Source organism: Hemicordylus capensis, chromosome 1 (assembly GCF_027244095.1).
Source record: "Hemicordylus capensis ecotype Gifberg chromosome 1, rHemCap1.1.pri, whole genome shotgun sequence".
NCBI classification, from domain to species: Eukaryota; Metazoa; Chordata; class Lepidosauria; order Squamata; family Cordylidae; genus Hemicordylus; species Hemicordylus capensis.
The window spans coordinates 48,773,913-48,801,113 of record NC_069657.1 but is presented as its reverse complement, the minus strand read 5'-3'; the positions used below and the strand labels follow the sequence as shown (position 1 = coordinate 48,801,113).

Below are 27,201 nucleotides of genomic sequence, written 5' to 3'. Positions count from 1 at the left end.
GGATGAAGAGCAGAAGGTTTCAAGTTCCCTCCCTGGCTTTTCCAAGATAGGGTTGAGAGAAATTCCTGCCTGCAACCTTGGAGAAGCCACTGCCAGTCTGTGAAGACAATACTGAGCTAGATAGACCCATGGTCTGACTCAGTATATGACAGTTTCCTATGTTCCTATTTATGTATCTATTCATTTGCATATAAAACCTGTCAGTCAAGGATAATACTTGACAAAGGGAACTGAAGTCCACAAGAACAAAAGGCTGTTATAAATGTGTTCTGCCTTAAATTACTATAAGACTCTTTTGTTGTTTTTGACAGTAAACTGCTACTTTGCTTTCTTGCCCTCTCAAATGATGCAGAAGTGGCAATAAATAAGAGCTCTCGACAATATGTCCAGATTGCTTCCCGGACTTGTTGCCCAGACTTTGGTAAGGTGGGCAGAAAAATCTGCCCACTTTGCTATGCGTTAAGGAACAGTTTGTGCATATATTAGAGACTTCTTATGACTGGTTTGCTTAATGGCTAACATACCTGTATGCAAAAGATTTTGAGTGTGGAATTTTGAAAAATGGAGAGAAGAAGTGAAGCCTTGTAACAGCAGATTCCAGAAAATTGTATAGGAATAGGGTTTGCTCTTATTCTTCATTTAAACAACCCCCTTTCCATAAAAATCTGTTATGTGTAATGAACTTTGACCTGAGGCTTGTCTGGGTGCAGTAATTGGGGCACCCAGTGGGGGCAATTGCCCTGGATTGCGCCAATCTCATTCAATGGGGTTTACTCCCAGATAAGTGGGTATAGGATTGCAGCCTTCCCACCCCACCCCTGCTCGGGGGAAAGACAAACCTCAGACCAAAGCCTGGAACTTGTCTGGAAGTGAGAGGGGTTATTTGGAACATGGAATATTGAAGGGCAGGAGATAGAAAATAAAACACTGTTACAATACCAAGAGGAAGATGAAAAGTTTAGTCTGAATTGCTTTATGCTTTTCTAGCCAAGCCATTTCCTGCAAATAAAGATTTCCCCTCATCCAGTTCTCCATACAAGTCTGTATGTTTGCAAGACAAAGATATCCTATTCACTTGCTTGGAGAAATATCTCTTTCTTTCGAGAGAACAGAGAACGTATAGATTGCATTCCTTGTAAATTGTCTTTCAATCTGCAAATAGTAATCAAAATTATTGGTTCAATGTTTAACCATGATATGTCTTAAGCAACTGGTCTGAAAAGGCCAGTGTGCTAGAAACAGAAACAAGTACCCACTTCCATTAGCAATAAAGAACTTACTTCTTAAAGGTTTGTTTCCACATTGGTGATGTTTCACATGTCCTGAAGCAAAGCAAAATGTTTGAGGTTCCTTACCTCACACCAGACTTTTTGTTATGAGAAATATTTCTTAAGCTTGTAGGAAACTATGAATCGCTTTATGCTTTTCAAGGCACACTATTTTCTGCAAATAAAGATTGCCCCCCCCAACCAGTATTCTCTCTAATTTTTTTTCACCCATGCGTGGAATGCATTTTGTTCTGAACAGCAGTTTCAAGGCGACAGTGTATATTTATGTATATTTAGAGTGGGACCTTCCTGATTCAATCTGAGCTAGATCTAAAATTAACTGAGTGGACATTAAAAAAACAACAACTTGTGTGTGCACACCTTAGAGGGAACACTGTCCCCAACCAGTTCTCTAAACAAGTCTGTTCCCATGCAAGACAAAGGAGTATTTTTACTTACCTTGGAGAAGTATCTTTTTTTCTCAAGAGATAGACTGCAGTTCCTTGTAAACTGGGAAATTACCTTTCAGTCTGCAAAACAGTAATCAAAATAGTCAGATCAGCATTTAACTATGATGGATGTCTTCTGTGGTTGGTTTGAAAAGGCCAGTGGACCAGAAAAGAAACCAAGTCACCATTTTCTTTGGCAAGAAAGCGCTTACCTCTTAAGGACTTATCTCCATGTTGGTTGTGACCACCTATGATCTTTTACACTTCCTCCTTCCTTAAACAGTGCAAACAGTGTGCATCATCGGACTTCTTGTTATGAGTTTGTTTTCTTAAACTGATTGAAAACCACACATTTCAAGCCAAGCCATTTCCTGCTAATAAAGTACATTGTGATGGTGTTGCCTCTCATTCCCTAAGAAAGAAACCAAATGGCTTTCTTTAGCAGTAGAGTAAGGAGTTCGTTGTGCAGGTCAGCCTGCTGTGGGAAGGTGTTTGCACTGGTGCTGAATGGGGTAATTTATGTTCCCAGAAAGAGAGCAGAAAGCCTCCAAGGGATTAACAACTGGGATCTACTAAAATGAATTACAAGAATGCCCACTAAAATCAGTGGGTGCTCCTTCAAGGCCCACTGGAAATACTGGAAACCATGCATATCTCGTAACATGCCTGTCCTCTCTAGAAATAGATGCATTAATTTTAGTATATCCCTTCATAACAATAAGATAAGATAATTTAGCAAAGTAAGGTACATAAAACAATAAAAATAAAGGATAGCATAAAAGAGACCCAGCAACTATTGCATAACAAAGATTATGACTGGTATCTCTTCTCTCCTACCATCTCTCCCCCCCACCTGCCCCCAATGTTCCTGCGATGCTGGTCAGCTGCCACTGCTTGCCTGGTCTGCTGGATTACTTGGTTTCAGACTGCCTCCAGCTGTTACAAATTCCTGTTCTAGAACAGAAAGATACTTCTTACCTGGCAGCCTTACCATACAGTTGTATATTTAAAAGGAGTACAACTGCTTTGTCAGGATTATCTCACCTAGTCTTGGGACAGGAAGAGAACCAAGCAGCCTCTATGCAATGCTGCTTCTCCTGCATCCTCCACATTACTTTATCCATCCCCAAGGAGACAATGAGCACATTATAACAGAAAAACCGCAGGTGATGTCATTGCCACCTGCAGAAGTGTGAGCAAAGTGTCATCCTTCAGCACTGGAGAGAGATGAGCTGGTGGGCACCTATCTACACTACAAACTTATATGTGTTTTATACCTATCCTGGGAGTTCTAGTTTGGAAAGAGTGCTGATAATTGATATTGAACTTTTTGAGTTTCTCACAGATCCCCATGGGGGAAACTATCTGATGGGGGCCATGTTCAACTCTTGAACCCTACAGAGCTTGTTACGTCACTGCTTTCTCAGCTGCTAGGGAAAGGCACTTTGCATTTGCTCAGAGGCCCTCTTCTCTTCATGATGCTTTCACAAGCTTCTGACCAAGACAAAGTCCTCGTATACACAAAAGGGGTCTTAAGACTGTGTCTTGACTCAGATGAAGCCCTCTGCTCTGAAGAAAACCTCTTGAAAGTTGACTGGGCGGCGATAGAGCTGTTTGGGGCGGTGAGGAGAAAAAGGAACCCATCGCGGGAGTCAAATGCGGAGAGACGATGGTGGATTGTTGTATAGTAACGAAGTTCTTGGGCAAGGCTGTCCGGTGAGGAGACCATCGATGGAGCGAAGAGGAAAGGAGCGGTGGCGCCGGGAAAAACAACAGGCTGCGGGGGGCCCGCCTAAAGTAAAGGAGCCTCTTCCGCCTCCCCGCTGCTTCCTTTTCAGAGATGGCCTCCGGAAGGATGACGCAGGGCTACGGGAACGGCGCCAGTTGCTTTAACGGTCGCCCGTGGTTGCTATGGACGCTCGAGGGGGGCGGGCCTTCCTCCCGGAAGGGACGCGCTCTCGTCACGCGCGTCCGCGCCCAGGTCGCGGGGCCTGCGGGATGGAAGTGGAGGAGATGCTCTTTGACTTGGACGAGGAAGTCGGCAAGGGGGGAGGCGCGGTAAGAGAGCGAAGAGGGGGCCAGGCCTGGGAGGCCGCGTTGCCATGGTGACGGAGAGGCCCTTGCGGTGCGGAAGTTCCTGCTAGTCCTCGCCTCTCTTTGCCAAGCGTTATTTGGCTGGACCTGACGGCCAGCCGCCCATCCCCAGGACCAGACCTGCGGGTGGGTGCGGGCGGGCATGCATGCATGCATGCATGCAACATCGGATATGACTCCGCTTTCTAAGACACTTCCCAAGCCAAGCTTAACTCTTAATTCTCCTGCGTCGCAATCGTGCTGGTCCTCATTTGCTAGGCAACTATTCTTGCCGCAGAAAAGCTAGGCAAACAAAATATAGCTGTGATGTAACGGGGAGAGGTGCGGGAAACATGAACCGATACTCCCCAACTCCCGCCCGGTTAAGAGCTCGAGAGGGCTCCTGTACCTTTGAGAGAGAAACTTGATGGAAGCGGCAAGTTGCCCTGGAGTCGCTTCTCCTGCATCACTACAGCACTGGACTCATGGGGGGAAGCAAGCATCTCCCAGAGAAATCCTGCGTGTTAAGTGACTCTTAAAGATAGAGGAGCCGTCTCCGGTTCTTCAGTGCCCCTTTTCGTTTTGCTCTGTGTTAAGACTGCCGGACAAAGACCTGAATCGCCTTGCTTCGAAGGCTAACATAGTCTTTTACAGAACTTTGTAAAAGATTTAAAACACTGCTGTAAGCCGTAGGGAGCCCCCAGTTCACGTGTGCTGCCCACCACAGTTGTGACACCCACAAAATGAATGCTGATCTAATCTGCCCCTTGCAGGGTTTGCTTTGATTGCCAAGTTCTACCTTGGAAAGGTCTCTTGAGCTCCTTTCCACTGTATATTCATACGATGAATATTTATAAACCTCTTTCCAATAAAAGTGCTCAAAGCGGTTTACAAAATAAATAAGATGGTCCCCTGTCCCCAAACTTAAAGGAAACATAAGGTAGACACCAGCATGCAATGATCACTGGAGGGATGTGCTGGAGTTGGATAGGGCCAGTTGCTCCCCCCCCACACTAAATATAAGAGAATCGCCACTTTAAGTTAGCAGGGGTACCTTAGGGGAAAGGTGGGTGCTGTTGTCCTGTTTTGTTATAAAGCTTAATATGCCATCACCCCCAATTGTATCATATTAAAGGTATGAAAAGCCAGGTACATGTCTTTTACCTCCACAAGGCCCAAGGCCACAGATTGGCTGAAATGCAACGTTGATGTCCCTAGTTTCTTGTTTGCAGTAGTCCCTTTCTAATCTGCATTGTATTCTGTTTGGTTTACACTTTGTGCAGGTCTCCACAACCTGTAACTCTTCAAGCCAAACGCAACCCACCAGCTATATATAGTGGTCCACCAGAGACTGGGAAAGCTTCCTGGTTTTGCTGCCTGTGTATAACTGCAGAAACAGGAGGTTTCTTGCGCCATTGGTAGGCTGTGACTCCTGGCCAGTATTTATTGTTTGTTTATTTAAGACATTTTAATACCGCCCAAAACTTACGTCTTGGTTTACAACAAAATAAAAACAGAAAGTAAAACATTCATTAAAACAGAAACAAAAAGTTTAAAATACCACAACAATTTAAAAAAATGATAAGTATAAATGTAAATAAATAAATAAATAAATAAAAATAAAAATAAAAATAAACACCAACAATTAAATTTTAAAACTATATTTTAAAACAGCATTAAAACCATTAAAACAATATTAATTAAAAGCCTGGGTGAACAGATGTGTCTTTAAAGACTTTTAAAAAGCTGTCAGAGATGGGGAGGCTCTTATTGCACTAGGGAGCATATCCCAAAGCCTCGGGGCAGCAGCAGAGAAGGCCCGTCCCTGAGTGGCCACCAGACTAGCCAGTGGCAAATGCAGATGGACCTCTCCAGATGATCTCAGTGGGCAGTGGAGTTCATGATGAAGATGTTCTCTTAAATACCCAGGGCCCAAGCTGTTTAGGGCTTTATAGGTTATAACCAGCACCTTGTAGGCTGCATTTCACTTGGTGGTAGCAGTTTCTGCAGGCCTGGTATGGTGCAATCCTTCTTGAATTACTCTATCTTCTTGAGTAAATTGCTAGCCACACAAACCCTCCTTATAGGTGCCTTCATTTTCTGGTTTCTCAGTAGCCCTCCCAAATTTCTCCAACTAAGCTTCCCAACTGCTCCTTTCCTCTTCTGTCCTTCCCTTGTAGCCCCTGCCACTACTTTCCATCCTGGCAGCTTCTGTCTTTTCTCTCCCTGCATCAGCTGTCTCACTCCACTGTGCCTTCTCTTCCTATAGTTCTGGAGAAGAAGAAGAAGAGACCTTGTTGGACCCTGGAACACGCACTTAATATTGTGCTCATTATTCATTCCATTAACTTTCTTTAGGAGCTACACATGATTTGAATAGCCCCAGAAATGGATAGATCCTTAGCTGTAGTAAAAACCTTTTAATTAGCCTACATTCCAGTAGGCTTATGAAATCACCCAGTATTCTGTGTGTGTGTCCGTCCATGTGTCCATGTGTGTGTCCCCCGCATCAACTTTGCAGCACCTGGACCAATATGAACCAAATTGGGTACATTTGTAGGGACACATAGGGACACCTCAACAGCATAGTTTGTGATGATGTCATCCACCCCCATCCAAGATGGTGGATGCATAAAGTTTTGAGGCTCAAGTGGGCTAACTCGTGAACCACCTAACCGATTTGAACCAAATTTGCTACAGCTGTAGGGACACATAGGAATTCCCTAATGGTGTGGTGTGTGATGATGTCTTCCACCCCAATCCAATATGGTGGATGCATGAACATTTGAGGTGCAAGAGATCTAACGTGGACTTCAGTTTGAAAGAAATTTAGTCCACTTGTAGAGACAGTGAAAGGAAAGTAGGCTGATTAGTTTTTACTAGAAAAACTCGTTTATTTTTAAATGTGCAGACTGCTTTTTGAAATAAAACATCTCAAAGTGATGATCATTAAAATAATGGGAAACTAATGCAAGAATTTCATGATCAAAGAAGCAGATACGAAATACTAAAACAAAACATAAAGGATCCTTGCCATACCTCCAAAGTTATGTACAGTTCTGAAGCTGCTCTTCTGAATAATTGCATTCTTGGTCCTATGTGTAGGTGGTGAAGATGGGTCGACGAGCCGTTCAAGATTCCTTCCCAGAAGAAAATCATCTTAGCCCTTCAGCTGAAGAGGTAGCTATAACTAAAATGGTCAACATTGCTTACAGCTTGGGATTTAATTTTCAGCCATGAAAGGGAATGGGTAGAATCTTTGTTTAAGTTTTCTGCTGCTACTATTACTCTGGAAAACGACTTCTGATACCTTCCTGCAATTTTGCCTTTCATGAATATAATGAGTTCTGTTGGTATAGATGCACTAGCAGGAGGTCCTGTGGAGAACCTTTCAGTTAAAGAGTCCTTCCTTTATGTCCCTAGTGAATACAGATGGTTATTTTCCAAGTGATGTTTTTTATGAAATAGATGGCTTGTATGATACAGATGGCTTGGTTTGGTAAGCCAGTCATCTGCATCATCTTGTCAAGTGGTACTCCCCTATGGTTCCTCAGATCTCAGATTGGGTACAGATGCGTCATAAAATGTCATCACTTGGCAAGATGCATCAGATGACTGGCCTTGCTGTAAAGTTACATGCACTCTGCAATAAGCTTGTGCTTGGTGTATGATTATGTGTATTAACTCATGTATTTTAGAAGTCATCCTTAACCTTGATACTTTCAGCTGTGAAAAAGGCAAATTCCAAGCTAGGAATCAGTGGGAAAGGGAATGAAAATTTAACTGCCAATACTGTAGTTCTTTTATACAAAATTATGAAGGTGGCCACATTTTGGAATAATGTGTACAGTTCTGGTCTCCCCATCTCAAAAAGAGTATTGTAGAGCTGGTGAAAGTGCAGGAAAGGGCAACTAAAATGATAATGGAGTTGGAGCACCTTCCCTACAAGGAAAAGATTGGGACTCTATTTAGTTATGAAAAAAGATAACTAAGGGGGAAATGATAGTGGTTTATAAAAATTATACATGATGTAGAGAAAATTGTTTTCCTTCCCATGACATTAGGTCATCTAGTGAAAGTAATTGGAAGCGTATTCAGGGCAGACAACAATGTAGTTCTTCACACAAAACATACATTTGTTATGTATTTCACATGATCTGCTGATGACCACTGACTTAGATGGCTTTAGAAAGGGGATTTGACAAACTCATGGAGAACAAGTCTACCAGTGGCTATTAGTCACGATGAACCTCCAGATCCAGAGGCAATGTGCCCCTGAATATCAGCTGCTGAGAAGTAACTGTGGGAGAAGGCTATTGCTTTCAAGCCCTGCTTGTGGGCTTCTTGGAGGCATCTGATTGGTCACTGTGGGGAGCAGGATGATGGATCTTTGGGCTAATTCAGCAGCATTCTTGTTCATAGCTCACTTTCCACTCCATTCCTGATGTGTTTTTTCTCCTACCTTGCCTGCCAGATTTGAAACTTCCTTAACAAAATTATGGTTTCTCCTTGACTTTGTTTCTGCATATACAGAACCTGACTCTCTCACCATCATACACCCATGTGTGAGAAAGAGACTTGTTTCTCTGTCATGTTCTAGGTTATCCTTTTTCAGTCTTCTGATAAATTGGGAATTCCCTCCATACTGGGAAGTTGGACTGCTACAGATGCATGTTAGAAGTATACATGGCCACACACAGAAAACCAAAATATTCTTGAATCAAATGGAAAATAGGCCTATTTGGGTATATGCATCTCATTTTCTTCTATGGGAAAGAACAATAGTGACAAAGAAAAGATAAGAGAGCACACAAGTGGCAGCTAGCTCTGCCTAAACGTAACAGCCATGAAGTGGTGTGAAGGTAGGATTCCTGACCATGACTGTTCAAAGCAATACAAATACAACTAATATTTATATACCGCTTTTCAACAAAAATTCCCAAAGTGGCAGTGGCGGTCCTTGAATGCGCTGCTGGGGGGGGCAGCAGGAGGCACCTTTAAGAGTAAACGAAATTGGTGCTTACCTCCGCTCCCGCCGCACCTGAACGCTGTTTCGTGAAGCAGTGTGCCGCCCAGCAGCCCCTGCAGCGGGGAATCGCCTCTGCCACTCACCTGGCCGCTGGCGGGGGCTCGGCTCCGTGGAAGCCAGGTGAGTGGTGGAGGTGATTCCCTGCCACAGGGACAGCACGTTGCTTTGCAGAACAGTGTTCAGATGTGCAGGAGCAGAGGTAAGTACTGATTTTGTTTACTCTTAAAGGTGCCTTCCCCCCCACCCAGTGACGCATTCATGGACCACCACTGCAAAGTGGTTTATATAGATACAGTATAAATAAATAAATAAAATGGTTCCCTGTCCCCAAAGGGCTCACAATCTAAAAAGAAACATGGGGGTGGATAGGGCCAGTTGCTCTCCCTCTTTAAATAAAGAGAATCTCCACTTTAAAAAGGTACCTCTTTACTCAGCAGGGGCTGAGCAGTGTGAAAAATGCAGTGTGAAAAAATTCCACTGATTCCTAGATGCTTTTAGGGTAGATGCTGAAAGGGAGTTCAGGGCTAAACAAAATTTTCTTCCTCTAATATTTAAGTGAGGAGTTGCCCGTCAAGTTTGTCCTCTGTCTGCATCCCTGCACACTTCCCAGCATGACAGCCAGATGCTTCTAGTATTTGTTCCTTCATGGTGGTGTGTTTCTCTTCTGCTCTCTCTTCCTGCCCCTTTGGCTGCCTGCTGATCCCATCCTAGGATGACGACACAGAAGAAAAGGTAGAAAATACATGAGTAGATGGTTAGAATGTGCCTTTTTTTAGAAGCAGACACTAGAGCTAACTTTTTAACAAAGGTTGGATTTGCCTTTACGGGGATACTCTTGCACTGAGACTTTAAAAGTTAGAGTAGGAGCACCTCAATGCTCCACTTGCAGACACTGGTATTGACAGTTGATAATCTCTCCATGGCTACATGCAGTATTGAGACTCTAAAAGTCAGTAGGTGAAACGTCTCAGAGATGCCAAGCCCTCATTATGAAGCACAGAAAAAGCAGTTTGCTAAGGCATGAGAAACTTACCAAATCAAAATCTGACTTCTGTCTGGTATGTTTCTCGGGCAGCATCCAGTATGAGAGCCACACAATTCTGAAGGAGTTCCTTTAGAAGAAACCAGCAAACAACTTAACTGGGTTATAGTCTGGTGGTGGTGTTATGCAGTAGAAGCTTAAGAATATCCCTTTCCCTCTCTTGGAATCCTCCTTCACTTTGCTTTCTCTTGAGACCAGTTCTCTGAAGAGATGGTTATGCTGATGAGTTGCGCAACTTAGAATTTGACACTTGGATCCAAAATCTGTAATATGGAATTTGTTTGTTTGTTTGTTTGTTTGAAATATTTCTATACCGCCCAAAACATGCATCTCTGGGCAGTTTACAATGAAAATCTATTAGCATTCAACAAGAAGGAACAATCTTAGTATTCATTTTTTTTAAACTGAGACCATTTCAAGCCTTTCTACTTGTTCAAAGATGCTGAAGCATGTCCAGCTTCTACAGAATATGTGGACTATGGAAAGAGTATCTTCTAAGGCCATTTCTCTTTAAGAGAGTCACTAATTTATTGCTTGATTCTCTGAGCTACTGCTACTGAATGCATATGTTAGTTATATGGCTAATTTGTTTTTCTTTTCAGTATTCTTAGTGTTAGCTCAGCTAATCCTAGAATAGCATACCTGTTGTGAAGACATACCGTTATATAGTATCCTACTGCTACTGCTGAACAGTCCTTGTGAAAGCCCTGTGACAGTAGGCATTGGCAGCTTTCTCTCTCTATTATTTATAAACTTATAAATACTTGGTGTTTTATAAGTTATATCCCATGCTTATTAGTGTTTCTTCTCCCCTTCTCTTCCTGAACCTCTTCACTGGTGTGTATATGGGAGAGGTATGGTTGTCGAAGGGAATACAGGCTTATAGCCTGGGTTTGGTCCAATAATCTATTTATTTATTTATTTTTATTGTTAAATTTATATACCACCTTTCACTAAAACAATCCCAAGGTGGTTTACAGCAAAATTTAAAAACAAGATTGTAAAAATGGCACAATTAAAATATTAAGCTAAAAATATAAAACAAATCTGATTAAAAAATTTAAAACACAAGCATAAAAACAATACAAAGTACAAAGAGCAGCAGTAGAGACAATCATATAAAAGCCTGGGTAAAAAGCCAAGTTTTAACATGCTTTCTAAAAGCTGTGATGGAGACCGAGGAGTGAATAGCCACCAGGAGAGCATTCCAGAGTCTGGAGGCAGCAACGGAGAAGGCCCTGTCCTGCATGCACGACAACCGAGCCTCCCTCATTGTCGGCACCTGGAGCAGAGCCCCCTCAGATGACCTCGTCAAGCAGGCAGCAACCCTTGGGAGCAGGCGGTCCCTCAGATATCCAGGGCCCAAACCGTTAAGGGCTTTAAAGGTCAAAATCAGCACCTTGAATTGGACCCAGAAACAAACTGGTACCCAGTGCAGCTCTTTCAAAATGGGTGTGATGTGCTTCCATCAGGCAGCTCCAGATAAAACCCTAGCTGCCGCATTTTGCACCAGCTGCAGTTTCCGGATATTCTTCAAGGATAGCCCCATGTAGAGCGTGTTACAGTAATCCAGCCGTGACGTGACTAAGGCATGGATAACTGTGGCCAGATCTGCCTTCTTGAGAAAGGGATGTAGCTGGTTTACTAGCCGAAGCCATGCAAAGGCACCCCTGGCCACCGCCTCCACCTGAGCTTCCAAAAGCAGAGCTGGGTCCAGTAATACTCCCAAGTTGCGTACTTGCTCCTTCAAGGGGAGTGCAACCCCATCCAGAACCGGTAAAATCTCCTCATCCCAATTGGCTCTCCTACTGACCACATTACCTCCATCTTGTCCGGATTCAATTTCAGTTTATTAGCCCATATCCAATCCATCATGGCCTCCAGCTCCCGATTCAGGAGATCCACTACCTCCCTAGGATCAGGTGACAAGGAGAGATATTGCTGAGTGTCATCCGCATGTTGCTGACAACTCAGTCCAAGTCCCCAGATGACCTCTCCCAGCGGTTTCATGTAGATGTTAAACAGCATTGGGGACAAAACCGAACCCTACGGGACCCCACAGGCCAATGGCCTCGGAGCTAAGCAGTAGTCCCCCAGCACCACCTTCTGGACCCTCCCCCCAAGAAAGTACTGGAACCACTGCAACGCAGTGCCTCCGATTCCCATACTCGAGAGGTGGCCCAGAAGGATAACATGGTTGATGGTATCATAAGCTGCTGAGAGGTCCAGCAGAACCAACAGGGACGCACTCCCCCTGTCTAGTTCCCGGCATAGGTCATCCACTAGAGCGACCAAGGCAGTCTCAGTCCCATATCTGGGGCGGAAGCCATATTGAAAAGGGTCCAGATAATCAAGATTGAGAAAGATACATGCACTCACATACCTACCTCATTTCTGTAGGAGCTACAGAGGATCAAACACAGCAATGTGCATGTTTTAGTTCCTTTGGCAGCAGCAGCAGTTGTTGGAATGGGGCCTTAGCCCTATGGAAAAGGACATGCTTTGTATGCAGAAGGTCACATGTTGAATCCCAGCATCTCCAGTTAGGGCTTAAAGTAGGGTTGCCAGTGCCACATGTACAGGATTGTCTGGACAGTCCAAGAATCAAATGTCTTGGCTGTTGGAAGTTAAGGACTTTGCGCTGTCTCTTGTCTCAGACAGTGGAGGACAGACTAGTGAGTCAGAGGGCTAGAGGGTCAAGACATTGGTCATCCCTTCTCCACTGCTCTGATGCTATCCCTTTGAAATGTAGATTGCCACTCTTAGGGATTCAACTTCCTCTCTCTCTCTTTCCCTCCTGCCCCTCTACCTTGCAACATGGCAAGCCTCTCTCCCTGCACCATATGTGCAGAGAAGATGCAGAATCCATCTGCATCCAGCTAGATAGATAGATTAGAGATCCTAACTCCTCACTTTCCTATCTAGAAAGGAGTTCCTTAATAAATGCCTTATGTATTGATTTGAAACTATGAATTGGCTCCAAGTTACTTTACTCTCAGCATACACGCATGCCTAAGTAAATTCCACTGTGTTGTGCCTCTGTGCACTCTGCTATAATGAAAAAGGGATTCTCTCACCAAAGAGAATTCCCAACATTGGCCAGGATGACCAAGTGACATCTTGAATGCAAAATGTCCTGAAATTGGAGAAGGAAGATTGCTTTAACAATGTTTACCAATTCTTCTGGAGCTTCTCCCCAGGAGCATTTCCAGACAGCAGACTTTACCATGGGTTTACTGTGAGGCTTTATTGTGAGTTCGAACTTGCCCCCCCCCCACGCAAAAAATGGATTTTACCCCAGACATAAATCAGGCTCCACTCCAATGCACAATGAAAAATCCGAATCGTGTGTGAAGTGCTCTCCAATAGCTTGCAGGGACTTTGGGGTAAATCTGGCAATATGTGAATGCATACCCTCTCAAGTCCCACCTGGAAATGCTCCAGGTATTGTGGGGAGCTACTTGGTGTTTAAAAGCCCCATAAAGTAAAAAGTAAAGTGTGCTGATCTTACCCTTTTTCTAGCACCAGTGCTGCTGACTGCTTAGGTTGACTCTCTGTATATGGGCCAGGAAACCTCTTCCCTTATTTTTGTACCATCTCTTTAGGTAGCAAAGGACTGCTGATGGCAGCTATAGGAAATACCAAGTATAGAAGAAAAAAATAAAAACATTCCAACTCCAACTGTATTTACCCAACCGTCATCTTATAAACTGTTATTACGCAAAATAAACACTTAATACAAGTTTCTTTGATTTCTCACCTGTACTTGTGTTACTGTCGTATTTATTTCACATATTTGATTGTGTTAATGGAGATGAAATACTCCTATTTCTCTCCTGTGCAAAGAATGCTGTAGGGGGAAATGTACGAAATAATCACCAATCTCCACTGTTGAGGACTCTTTTTTCCAATCCTGGTCAGAATAGTAGGGTTTTTAAGTTTGTGCACCCCCCTTTTGATGATTCTGTCCAGGAATTCTCTCTGTGAGGCAACCCTACTGGGAAACATTCTAGTCTGAAATCCGCTTCCACAATCAGCACAATTATTGCCTGGACACACAAATAGGCAAGAGTGCTGAACATGAGGAAGCTGGGACATGTTGGCCTGTGGGGAGATGCCAAACAATGGAATCTTTGTTGCTGCCATTCTGGAACTGTGCTTACGATGCAAGGACTTTACCATCTCTAGGCCACACTCTATACACATTCCTGTCATTTTCAGGCATCTCATAGTATTTGTATAAAAAGTGCTGTTTTATTGTCCACTCCAAGGCCAATCTCAACACATCCTTCAGAAATGCTTCTCGAGTTTGCATGCTTATCAGTGGAGCAGCAGATTTGCATAATTCTCTAGGGCATGTTTGCTGTTACAGGAAGCTTATATAAAAGACCTGTGATGGCAGTTAACTATAAACCTTTGGGCCTCCCAAAAATTAAAAGAGCTGCAAAGGGTAGTTTTACTTTCCTAGTGAATCTGTGACAATAAATCCGAAAACCTGGAAGGCCCAGTTCTGTCTGAGAGACATGAGTTGTGCCATCTCCACTTAGAATATATGCTTGAAGTTGATGATGCCTTTTCAAGCCTGGTTTGAACTACTAGCGAAAAGCAGCCTAACAGCACATCCCTCTGTATATTTATTCAGGAGTAAGTCCCTCTGGATTTCAACAACTTACTCCTAAATAAGTGTGCCTAGGATTACAGCCTTAACTATGAAATGTCTTCATAGGGCTGATGTCTCTGGGCCCAGTACACTCGTTGAACAAGCGTTTCTGTTTTTACTATACTGCTGAGCCTTGGGGCTGATTGCTTTTTCAATCAGAGCTGCGCTGCTTTTTCAGTTTCTCACCTATCAATACATTATCAGGGTTTGGGTTGTGCTCTTCATCTGTAGCCATAGGAAACCTGTAATGTCCCCTCCTGTTATTAATACATTCCAAACTTTATTGAAAGAGACCAGGACTCTAGACAGCTTCAGATGTTCTAAAAATGCAACGCTGTAGCCATGTATAGCAAGGCAAAGAGAGAGGAAGTCCTGCTTCTGCCGCACCACTCACTCACGTGCCACTCATGCATACAGCAGGGCTCATCTGAAGAGGGCAGAGCCCTACCCATGATGGTTGGCGCTCCTGTGATTGCCAGGATGGATCTTGCAATCACAGGAGCGTCTGCCATCACAGGTAGGGCTCTGCCCTCTTCTGACAAGCTCCCCTGTAAGCATGAGCAGCAGGGTGTGAGGATGACTGACGGGGTAGGAGTTCTTCCCCTTTCGCCCTACTGTACATGGCTACAGCAGGGTTTTTTTTAATAATGTCTGAAGGGGGCTTCTGTGTTCTTTCTAACACAGTACTTAAGGACACACTGCTTCTTCATACAAGGCATAAGATAAATTATGGAATTTGCTACCACAGTATGTGATCGTGGTCATAAGCTTAGATAGTTTTTTTAAAAAAAGAATTAGACCCATTCTTAAACACATTCTGTCAACGGATATGAGCCATGGATGTTTTATTTAACCGTTTTTAGCAGTTTTAGTCATGCTTGTTGTTTTAATTTGTTTGTTGGTAAACTGCTGCTTGAAATAGCTGATTTAGGCAGTACAGAAATGTGACAAATAAAATGGGGCCTTTGTGGTTAGGGCCCAGCTATTGCACCATGCTCTGCCTAGGAGTTTCTTAGAGGCATTTGGCTAAGCACTGTTGGAAATCCAGATGGACTTTTTAGTTTGGTTGATGTTCATATATGCTTGTATTTATCAAGAAGAAAGAGGGAACAATTTGGCTCAGTTCATCTTCTCCGCTAGAATCCCAAAACTAGTAACAATGAAGGAACTAACAGAATTGCTTTTCTTTTTCCCCTTGTGAGTTGGGATTGCTACCAGAGATACATCCCACCTCCCCCACCTACCCACAGTCTGTACAGTTTTCATGTTTCAAGTAATGGTCTTTCCCTTCAAGAGAAGATCCTATATTTTATTCTCATTGACAAAACAATCAGCATGTGCTTAACTCTCTCACACGTGTCTTTGATTTCAAAGTTCTTAACTTTGACGGGATTGTGTCCATTGTTTTCATAACTGGAAGATTTTTTTTTAACTGCCTTGTTCTAGTTCTATCCTCTTCTGTTATGCAAAGCTGAGGGTTCTCCAGCTGTGGTCCCCTGAGTCCTTGCTGAAAGTGCTGTCCAATAATATGGACAGACTCCTCCCTGCTGCTAAATCTCATGAAAATAAATGAAAAATATTCTCTTTGGATACAAGCATTTGTTGCTGTAGTTGCTAGAGGGACCTTCTGTGATGACAACAGGGAAGGGAGGTGACCATGAGACAAGATTTCTGTTACACTGTGAACCTCTTCTCTGAAATATTTGTGAGAACCCTCTTCTACCCTTGCCTAGATAATGCCTATGACATGTACACTTGCTGTATGCAATTGCTTGCTGCTTAGCCAAGCTGAAATAATTTGTTGTACTTAGTCATTTCTCTTCCTTAGCAATTCCCTGGTCACTCTTATGCTCTTTCTCTGAACTCCCTTTGGGCCACGTATTTGGATCCAAGTTCTTCTGTATTTGGTATACCCTTCTCCATTGTGGAGCCAAAGGTAGTTTCTGGTTGACTGAACTCTAGTGAGTGGCCATCTCTCTCCAGCTGTTTTAAAGATCCTCGCTTGTTGTGACATCCCATACTTCAGTCTTTTGTCTGCTACAGAACTTGGCCTGTGACCTCTGATAGTAGACCTGGCTCTCAGGTGATTGTCTCAGTACCTCTTGTAACTGAGATAACCTTGGATGCAGTTAAACTAAACAAAGGGTTAATGGAGTGATTGAATGAACTGGGCTTTGATGTCTGGATCAAAACTATGTTGATGGCTGGAAGAATGTGAATCTGACTGAGCAACCAGGAGATCTGCAGAATTTTTCAGACTGTGAACAAAGAATTTCTGACTTAAAATGTTGTTCACTCTATGAATGTAAGGAATCCATTCAGATCAATGAATCTGCGAGACTTGAGTAAGGTTCTCGAAGACTGCATCCTGAAACTGCAATCCTCTTTCCCTGTCCCAGGTCTTTACTCTGTGCTTGGTTCTCTGTTCATTTCTGTATCTGCTTTCAAATGCTTGAGTGTTGATCTACACAACTGCCATAAACTACCAGTTGTGAATATCAGATTGTTTGGCATTGCTGATTGTCTAAAATGTACCCATCTTGGCTATTACTACATAAACAGCAATTGTCCTCCATTTTTAGGTTGCATTGAAAACCACTCACCCTGTTTAGATACCAAAAGTATCATTTAGAAATCCATATTGTCTATGCAATATTTATGTGGCATAAGTTATCAAATGTTGCTCTTTGGCTTTGCATTTGAGTTCCCCAATCCCCTTTAGCACTTAGTTGCCTTTTGCACTGGCCCTCTGTGTTTTCAAGACAGTTAAGCCAGAGGGACCATGAGGTGACACCTTTGTCTGCCTAACTGGAGAGGGTCAGTCACTTGTTTCCAGGCAATACTCCCAGCCCTTGGGCTGTGAACATGCTAACTGTTTAGGCTTTGGTGTTGGTAGATGTGTGCCAAGCTTTCCCCAACCCAGCTCTGGTTCTTGCTCTGAAGAGTGTGCTCTGCATTGTTCTGCTTTTTCCCTTGAGTGCTGTGGTAATTTATGTCCATATAGCTCCAGAGATCTTCATACTGCTGGTGCTTTCTATGTGCATTGTGCCATAGCAAACCCAGGTTTCCTATTGAGCATGTGTTCCATAGGAGTCGCAGCTAGATAAGTGTAGGATTTGATATAGATGTTTGCAGACATATTATATTCACATTTTATATTTTCATTAAATATCTTTTTAAAAAAACAACACCTTAGGTGTACAACAAAGAGAAGCCATATTTGAAGCAGCCCTTACTATGCTACCGTGCAGCTAAACTGTTCTTTTCTTTGGTATATAATAAAATAAAATGACTTTTTTGGTACCTCAAGCTTGCCATGGTGGGAACTGTCCAACCTCTTCAGTACTACAGTTTAGTTGTTCAGTGTAAACCTCCTACACACCATGCTGTGAATAACAAGTCACCAGGAGCATCTTATGCAATTGTGGCTCATAAGACCCAAATATGAAGGCATGTCACATAAATATGGCAAGCTAAATGTGCTATCATATGACATTGCGACTCACCATGCAGATAGTTCACCTATGGAATGCACTGAGCTGTTTCTGTAGTTTAGTACCTTGGTGCTGAATTACTCCATCCTCTCAACAGACCTCGGGCTGAAATATACCCTCCCATGCACTATTCCAATTTCACATTGTTGACTTTGACTGGTAGGAGAAACATATCTGCCACCCAAGGTGGACCAGGGCACAGGTGAGTATTTTCTGTTTTGCTTATGTTTCTGTGGAACGAATTAGTGTGTCTCCTCCTGACGTTAGCCAGTTGCCTACAGAAGTGTTGGACTTCCAGCTGTTCCCTTGGAATATGTCCAGATTCTCCAACAGGAATCTGAAAAATGTAGCTGAACTCATGTTCCCTAATTAGGCCAGCTTTCCTAGAATGAGCTCTAGCCTCATTCAGCCTGGAACTCCCCAAGGCCTTCTCCTCAGCCCCTGGCACCCTGAAGAGCTGCCAAGTTATTTTCAGCCTGCTGGGGTTATCTCCTGATCCTCAATAACATTTTTCATCATTCTCACCAAAATAACTCTCTTAAGCATTTGTATTTCTCAGCCTTTCTCATTTTTGTTTTCACTGCTAGTTTGTGCTTACAATCTCTGAGTGTTGGGCACAAACCCATGGGAACGAGTTGTATTAAAATGCTATTTCCACACATTTATTTCATTCTTTGAATACTTTCCAACCTGAGCCCACCAAAAGAAGAAGAAGAGAGGCGTTGCCAGATCAGGAACACTATTACTCCACACATGGGGCATGCTGTTGTTTGGCCCTGGGATGCTGTACACCTTGGAGATAGACTGTAGGATGGCCCATCTGTAAAAGGAATATTGGAATATAGTGAAACTACCTTTGGCTCCACAATGGAGAAGGATATACCAAATACAGAAGAACTTGGATCCAAGTACGTGGCCCAAAGGGAGTTCAGAGAAAGAGCATAAGAGTGATCAGGGAGTTGCTAAGGAAGAGAAGTGACTAAATACAGCAAATTATTTCAGCTTGGCTAAGCAGCAAGCAATTGCATACAGCAAGTGTACATATCATAGGCATTATCTAGGCAAGGGTAGAAGAGGGTTCTCACAAATATTTCAGAGAAGAGGTTCACAGTGTAACAGAAACCTTGAAGGGGCCTTAACTCAGAAGTAATAATTGAACCCTGCCAAGGTTCAGTGAGGGAATGTTTTGCATTTTCCTTCTCTTTTAGCTTTCCAATCGACTCCCTTTACCCCCATTGCCTTGCAACGTCTTGTCTCCATCTCCCCATTCTTTGTCCACTTTATTTCCCTCACCTCTGGTTTCTTCCTTGCTTTCTCTTGCTCAAATGGCCCATCCTTTAAAAAGCTGTCTTTTGATTTCACTTCTCCAGATACCAATCTGTCTCCCTTTTTAATCTGCAGGCTCTTAACGTATGTGGTCTATAACAGCTTTTCACTTATGTCCTACCAGATCTCTTCCTGACTTTCTCCAAATATATACTTGCTCATTCAACATTTTTGAAACTGGTCTTGCAAAAGTTTCTTATATCCTTCAGCCAAATTAAAGTCTTCTGTACTCATCATATTATTTCATTTAAATTCCTCTTCCCTTTATGTTTTCAGAATTCTGCCCTCTATCTGCTGTCTGTATCATTCAGTGATGCTTAAAACCTGATCATTTACTTGGAAGTAAATCCCACTCATTGTATTGGGGGTTATTCCCCAAGTAAGTGTACATAAGGCTCGATCCCATAGGACTTGATTCCAGTGCTCAATTTCTTTCTCTCACTCACTCACTCACATTGTTATGGTTATCATCTCTTATGCTGATGTCTAATAATTCTACCTTTCTACCCATAGCCTCTCATCTTCTTATATCCTCTCTAGACTACTTTTTTAAAAAGGATTTTTTTCTCAGTGCAAGAATCACAATTAGCCTTAACAGCACAATATCCTGTACCCACATAAAAGATGGGGAAAGGACATTGCAGGGAGAGTGCTTATTCCTTATACAGCCTTATTCCAGAGGACAGCTGTGCTGTGTTCAACACTTTTTCTTTTTAAAAAAAATTGAGCAGGGGAGATGAGCACTGCACAATTGAAGCGGGGAAGTGCACATACTTCTATGAACTAAATGTCCAAATATAAACCCTTTCATGAGAGCTGATTTGAAAACTTACACAACCTCAGGAAGAAAGCTAAGTCAAATCTCATATGATAAGTGATTTGCTTAGGTTGTTACAAGCAGCAACACCTCGACTTTGAAGCAAAGTCCCTCTACAGTGCAAAAAAATTATTTTGTTCAATGGAGAATAGCAGGAAACCAGCAATGCAGGGAGAGATTGTGGGCGCATTCTAAGGAGAAAGTAGAGCATTGTACCCACTGTTCCCTCTAAGGTGTGCACACGTGCTCACAAGTTTTCTGGTGTCCACTCAATTAATTTTAGATCCTGCTCAGGTTGAATTAGGAAGGCCCCACTCTGAATGCATGTGCGCACACAGTGCCTTGATATTGCCTCCCAGAACAAGACTCATTCCACACAGAAATGAAAAAAATCAGAGCGACCACTGATTGTACCTAACTTTGCCCTTTGGTTGCATTGCAGGATATAAATGAAAAGTAAATTTTAGCCCGTTGATTAACGGGCGCTAGGAAGGGAAGGGGCCCATATTTGCCCTCCCGCCCGGCTCCGGCGCCGCCCGGCTTCAGGCCCCAAATTCTCCCTCCCGCCCGCCGCCGCCTTGGCCGGCTTCCCCCGCCGCCTCTTCCCCCCTCAATCAGCGGCCGGGCGGACTCTGGGGGCGCCGCTGCCGCCCTCCGCAGCCGGGCCGGGCCATTCGCAGTCGGCTCTGGGCCGCCGGCTGCCGCTGGCCTCCGTGCTGCCGCCGGCCTCCGCTCCGTCTTTTTCGGCCGAGGCGGCGGCTCTGCCGCCACCTCGGCCAGTTTCCCCCGCCGCACACCCGGCCTTTTCGGGGTGGCCGCTTCTGGCCGCCCAAGATGGCCGCCGGTCGTGTCTCCCTTGCACTGTTCTGGGCATGCGCTTTGCGCATGCCCAGTACAGGCCAGGGAGGCATGAACACACGCCTTGGTGTCCGTCCGTGGACGGACACCAAGGCTTTTATTATAGAGGATGCCTTGTTAGGCTTCTTGTGAGGTAGGCAGTAAGCATTTGTCTATGTGAGGAGTAGCATGCAGCAGTATGGCTGCATTCACACGTAACATGGAACCATGAATCCACGGTTCTGCTCCCCCTGCTCTTCCGCTGAATTCGGACAGAACGAGACTGCAGAGAGGAGGGGGAACTGACTGTGCAGGCTTCCTTCTTCCATGAAGAATGGCCTACACAGCCAATCACAGCTAGAGTTGAAGGAGGAGTTTCCCCCCTCAACTCCAGTTCCAGGTTAGGCAGTCCGCGGTTCCGAATTCGGACACAATGCAGGCTGCGTCCAGTCTTGGGCTGCGGCAACAAAATTCACTACAGCCTGAGGGTTTGGATTGGAGTTCTGAAAAGCAGACCTCGGGCACAGAACCGCAGTTGCATGTATTTACACGTAACATGGAACCTCTGGCTCCTTCAACTCTGGTTCTGTGTTACATGCAAATGCGGCCTGTATCTCAGTGTGTATGTGGCTGAGGTAACAGCTACACCTTTGGGCTTTGGAAAGGGGTGTTCTTGTAATCTTGTGAAATTTTTAATCACACACACCCCCCTTCCATTTTGGTAATGATTGTCAGTCACCTTTTTTAAATAAGGAAAAACAGCAGGGTGACAGTGTTGCTTAGCATAACTTATATTGCAGATAGGCGTGCACAAAAGTACTAATGATCAATTGGTAAAGGACTTTTATCTGAACTTTTAAAAACCACATGAAATTATATGTGGTGGCTTAGTGTACATTTTAAGCTTCAGTATGAGGTGGCAATATATATATATATAGGGTGTTGTCCATATGTGGTATGTTTTCCTGAAACATCCCAGTTCAAAATGCTCCTTTTTTGGCACTACAGTCTCTTGGGTTTGGCATCTTAAGAATCCGGAGGAATCATTTAAAGATCAGAAAACTCCATTCACTGCAGCCCCTGAAGGCTTCACATTTTGTGACACAGTCATTCCAGTCGGCTGAGCTCTGTCGCTTGCGGATGATCCCATATAAGGAAGCTGTTTCCTGCATTTTGGGTGCTCTGTTTGTCCCTCTGCCCCTCCACACCCCCTTTGCTGAAGAAAGCTGGTATTTTGGAACTGCAGCTCTCGGCTCATTCCTTCTCCCTGTTTATTTTTGGAGAGTGACTATTTTTGCTCCTCTTAAGAAGCTATGTTAGGTCATGCCCCCTCCTTCCAGCGCACAGCAGCCCCCAGTGACAAGGACTGTCTATTTCCCACACTTGCAAATATTGCATTTAGAAATAAACTGCTTCCTCACCTGAAGGAGATGCTGGACCTTTTCGCCACAGTATAGTCCCCAAAGTCATTCAGAGGAACAGAAGACCCTCAGGATCCATTACAGTATTTTGCTGTTTTCTAGAGCGATTCAGCATTTATTTATTTTTTAAAAACCTTTTTACTATGAAATACTTGAAGCAACTAAGGAAGACTATGTATTCCTCTCAGTGTTGTTAGAGTTCTTGAGAGCCAATTCAAACATCCGTTAAAAAGCATGAGGCAATCCTTGCTGGACTATATGATCTGTGTTAAGAGCATGTGAAGAGGACTGCTGGATCAGTCCAGTGGTACCTCTGATCCAGGGGTTCCAACCCTGAGTTTCCAGGTGTTCTTGGACTACAACTCCCATTAGGGAATGATGGGAGTTGTAGTCTAACAACATCTGGGGAAACAAGGTTGGAATCCTTATTTTAGTCTAGCATCTGGTTTCAAACATTCAGTGCCACTAGGAAGCATCTCGAAGCTGTGCATGAAGAAAATAGTCGGCTTCCATTTTTATGTTCCCAGCATCTGGTATTCAGAGGCAAACCACTTCTGGAAATAGTGGTTCCGTTTAGCCATCATGGGACCATAGCTCATGGAAGAGCATCTGTTTTTCATGCAGAAGGTCCTAGATTCAATCTTGGTATCTCCAGGTAGGGCTGGGAAAGGTTCCTGCTTGAAACCGCTGCCAGTCAGTGTTGCTGATACTGAGCTAGAGGGACCAGTGGTCTGACTCAGTATAAAGCAGCTTCCTATCATGGCTAAAACAAGTCAATTTGTTGAATTGTATTTTAAATCCATCTAAGCTGCATCTTGTGGCAGCAAATTCCATTATGTGAAGAAGTACTTTGTTTTGTCTTTCCACAGTCTACTACTAGGAAACCCCTCAGATCCTAGCATTAAGAGAGACGGTGAAAAACTATTTCTATCCACTTTCACCCTACATAATTTTATAAACCTCTATTTTCCTACAGATGTTCCTTCCCCCCACCCCGAAATGAAACACCTAACTCCTCCTAGCTTTCTTTCATAAGAAAATTGCTTCAACTACTTGATTACTTTGGTTCTTCCCAGACGATGATACTCTTTTTGAGATGAGGCAATAGGAATAATGCAAAGTATTTCAAATGCAGCAGTACTAGAGTTATATAGAACCACATTATGATAAATTCTACTTATTTTCAGGACTGGGGTGGATCCACAATTGAGCAAACTTGTGCAATGAACATGGGCCACCACTGGTGGGGGCATGCACAAATTTCCAGCTTAAATCAGAATTTCCTCCTAGGGATCAATGGGAAACTCAAAAATATTAATAAGTTCTGAATGGCTGGGTGGAAAGCTCTGAAATTTCACATGGTGTTTCTACATGATTAAAGCATTAACCATGAGATGTTCAAGGAGATCAGTCCACATGTTGATTTTTTAATGATTTTTAAAAGTTTTTTTCAAAACTTTAAAAAACCATTAAAAATCAGTGGGTAGACTGAACTCCTTGAATAGTGACACATTTAATGCTGTCATCATGTGCTACCACCATATAGATTTTGAGATTTCTGCACAGCCATTCTGGAGTTATAACATGGGTTGCAAAAAATGGGGTACTACTTTTATATGTAGGCAAGGGGCAAGTTTTCTCCAAATGAAGCTTGCGTGACAGAGTGGGGTATTCAATGAGTGAAAGTCCGCACACTTAATGCTATCATCATGTAAAACGCCATGTGAAATTTCAGTGCTTTCTGCCTAGCCACTTAGGAATTATTAATTTTTTTGACTTTGCCATTGATCCTTATGGGGAAATTATCTGTGGGCCCATGTTCAATTCTTGTACACAAGCCAGTGCAGAGCTTGTTCCGCCACTGTTTAACTTGCAATTTGCCTTTTTCACTGCTACTACATGTAGAATTGATGTTTTGATTAAGTTATCATCACAACTGCAACATTGGTTTCCTAATTCAGACCTATTGAATTAGGAATCTAATTCAGATCTATTGGGGTGTGTATGCACAACACACACACACAAATTTGATGGTTTTCAATATGCGCCATGCTTGAATGTTTCCCCAGTTAAACATTCCTTGCACATGGAAAGCTAATATAGTTTTGGGTGTCCTTCTTTGTATCATTTAGCTCTAGCTCCTGGGCAGCCAGGACTTGGGGTGCAGAGTTGCATAGTGTGGTGATGTCGCTTCACATACTCTGTTAGATGTTATACAAAAAAGAGTAAAGAGACATGGAGTGGTGCCTGTTCTATTTATCATGTAATGCCTAGTTTACTTTAGGTGTGTTCAAAGCTTCTTAATTGTTTCTGGGGAAATAGTAAAAGTTTAGATGGATGTTTGTGCTGAGTGTTTAAAGAAATTTAACCCTCTAATAACCAGCTGTTTTTTATTTTTCCCTCCCCGCCCCCTTCCTCATATTGGTGGTTGTCGCCTTTAAGTGTCCTCCATCTAAGCCTCCTCCCCGGAAGGGAGGATGGGCATGCCAAGGTGACACTAGTGTTTCCAGGTGAGTGTACGTGTATGTGTGTATATAAGTGTGTATTTTCCACTCAACAATGGTTTAAAGCATACTATTGCCACCTGGTTAGTTTATTAAAGTATCAAATATTGCCATGGCTGTTGGTTCATAATTTTGGATTATTATTATTTTTTAAATCTTCCTGAAGAGTACTCTCAGGGCCAAACTAAATGTTATAAGAGACATGGAACTGCTGCCTTCTCTCCCACTGGATGTATTAATTTGGATTGTTAAATCCCATTTCTTATTACATTGGGGACTGCAGAGCAAATGCCCTTCATGACTGTCCCAGTCATCGTCTCTTCAGATTTGGTCTACCAGACATGTGGAGAAGAACTCATAATTGAGTTCTATTATGCACATGATAGAACATCCTGGTATAGGTGCCTCTGGCTACCCGCTCTTTATTTGGCTCTCCTAAATTGTGCAAAGATAAACCTGTATCTAATCTCAATAAAGGTTTAGAATTCAGAAATAAAGTTCTAACAAAGGGGTGGAGGCCTAACCAACAACAATCTGTAGCAGCTCTTTGTTCCTTTGTCACATAAGTCTCCTAAGGCCTAGTAGAGTGCTGAACAAACTGCACACCACTCTTTCCACTGAGGGCCACTCCACATATAATATTTCTATACGGAGTCAGGAAAATATGAATTTATCCCGTTGTGTGCAGGGTTGTGACATGGGTACTTCTTTGTGCCACAAGACCATGTAGCCGATAAATGCACTGGCTTCCCTGCCTAGGCAAAGCCCCAAGCCTAACCCCTGCTAACTGGGCAAAGAGGCACCTTTGAACCTGGTGATTCTCTTTATTTAGCAGGAGGAGAGTAACTGGCCCTGTCCACCCCCAGCACAGCATCCCTTCAGTGGCTGTTGTCTATCTTGTGTTTCCTTTTAGATTGTAAGCCCTTTGGGGACAGGGATCCATCTCATTTATTTATTATTTCTCTGTGTAAACCACCCTGAGCCATTTTTGGAAGGGCGGTATAGAAATCGAATAAATAATAAAATAAATAAATTACCTAGAAGCCTTTATGACAGCGAGAACCTACCTGGCTCTTGACATTTCTACTTCCTGCCAGCCAGTTTCTCAGGCTGTCTGCTGTGTCTCTGCTTTCTGTTCTCATTCGGCATAATGCCTCAATCTGAACCTTGATCAGTGAACGTCTCTGGATTGCAATGCTCTTTTTGCGTGACCCCTTAAACCCCTGGCAGCACCAGTTTCTGATGCTACAGGTACAAAACCTGGATGTGCATTAGCTGCACATGACCTAGCACTGACAGTCTCTAGTCATGGCTGGGACAGAGGGGGCAGAGGTCCATGAGCCTGACCCACAAATGTTGGCTAGCAGTACCATCTTGGGGGGCAAATGCTCATAGTGATTTTTTTTTCAACATCTGCACCCCTAGAGATAGAAAATAGGTGAAAGCATTGTTGCACTTACAGCTTTCTCTGTGTTATCACACCTTCTTTATCCTTGCTCCCAAACAATTAGGGTTAAATTGTTTAAATTTAAATTGCACAGAGGGAAGGATAAGGGTCAGGGTAACAATGAACAAATTGTTGTACTCTCTTCATGGGGTAATCTTTGGAGGACATTCCTGTCAATTTTCATTTCCGTTCCTACAACTTTGATAAATGTTTATAGTAGTGTTTGAGTTTTTAAAGCTTATAAAATGGCACTGCAGATTTGGCCACTGCAGGTCTGACCAGGACAATAAAAGCGTGATGACACACGGGAAGCGGAAAATATTGCAATGCTGCCACCTGTTTTCCTTCTCTAGGACTGTAGACCTTGCCGAAAATCACAATGAACATTCTTCCCCACCCCCAGATAGTGCTGCCCACTCCAGCTGGATCACCTACTATATGTACTACAATATATATGTACTACTACTTGGATCAGGTTCTGTGGCAGAGAAGTACATCTCGTGCTGAGTCAGACCATTTGCCATCTGACTCATTGCTGCCAGTTGGAGTAGACAGCAGCTCTCCAAGATCTCAAACAGAGGGCCTTACTAGCCCTATTACCAGAGACCCTTTTAAAAAGGGTGTCAGGATTTGAACCTGAGGCCTAGCTGCTCTTCCCCAGGAGCCACAGCCTTTCTCCCGTGGGGCCCATTTCAGCAGAGCTGCTGCTCATTTCCCATTGTTTGAACAGCATTAATTATGAGTGAAGAACTACTTGAATCAGGCTCTGAAGAGCATGGATTCACCTCTTTCTCCTCCCATGAAATGAGCAAGAGCAAGCATGCCCATGCCCAA

The 27,201-nt window shown here is 43.4% G+C and overlaps 1 protein-coding gene and 1 long non-coding RNA gene across 10 annotated transcripts in view; one reads left to right on the top strand and one right to left on the bottom strand.

Annotated features, from left to right (window-relative positions):
• Positions 1-942: 942 nt before the first annotated feature.
• Positions 943-3,702, bottom strand: LOC128330268 (uncharacterized). Its single transcript, XR_008310029.1, has 3 exons — positions 1,930-3,702; positions 1,728-1,798; positions 943-1,152 (listed from the first exon to the last, which is right to left on the bottom strand). It is a non-coding gene; the product is annotated as an uncharacterized LOC128330268 (long non-coding RNA).
• IFT43 (intraflagellar transport 43) overlaps positions 3,619-27,201 on the top strand; it is a 65,165-nt gene continuing 41,582 nt past the window's right edge. For 2 of the 9 annotated variants that reach the window (XM_053262764.1, XM_053262740.1), the window contains exons 1-4: positions 3,619-3,775; positions 6,896-6,970; positions 9,531-9,551; positions 24,859-24,926. In XM_053262764.1, the coding sequence (XP_053118739.1) occupies positions 3,629-3,775; positions 6,896-6,970; positions 9,531-9,551; positions 24,859-24,926 (311 nt within the window). In that variant the 5' untranslated portion in view covers positions 3,619-3,628. Of the gene's footprint in view, positions 3,776-3,805; positions 3,938-6,895; positions 6,973-9,530; positions 9,552-24,842; positions 24,927-27,201 lie in introns of those variants that run through there. The other 7 variants (XM_053262775.1, XM_053262748.1, XM_053262780.1 and 4 more) reach the window with 5 other exon arrangements.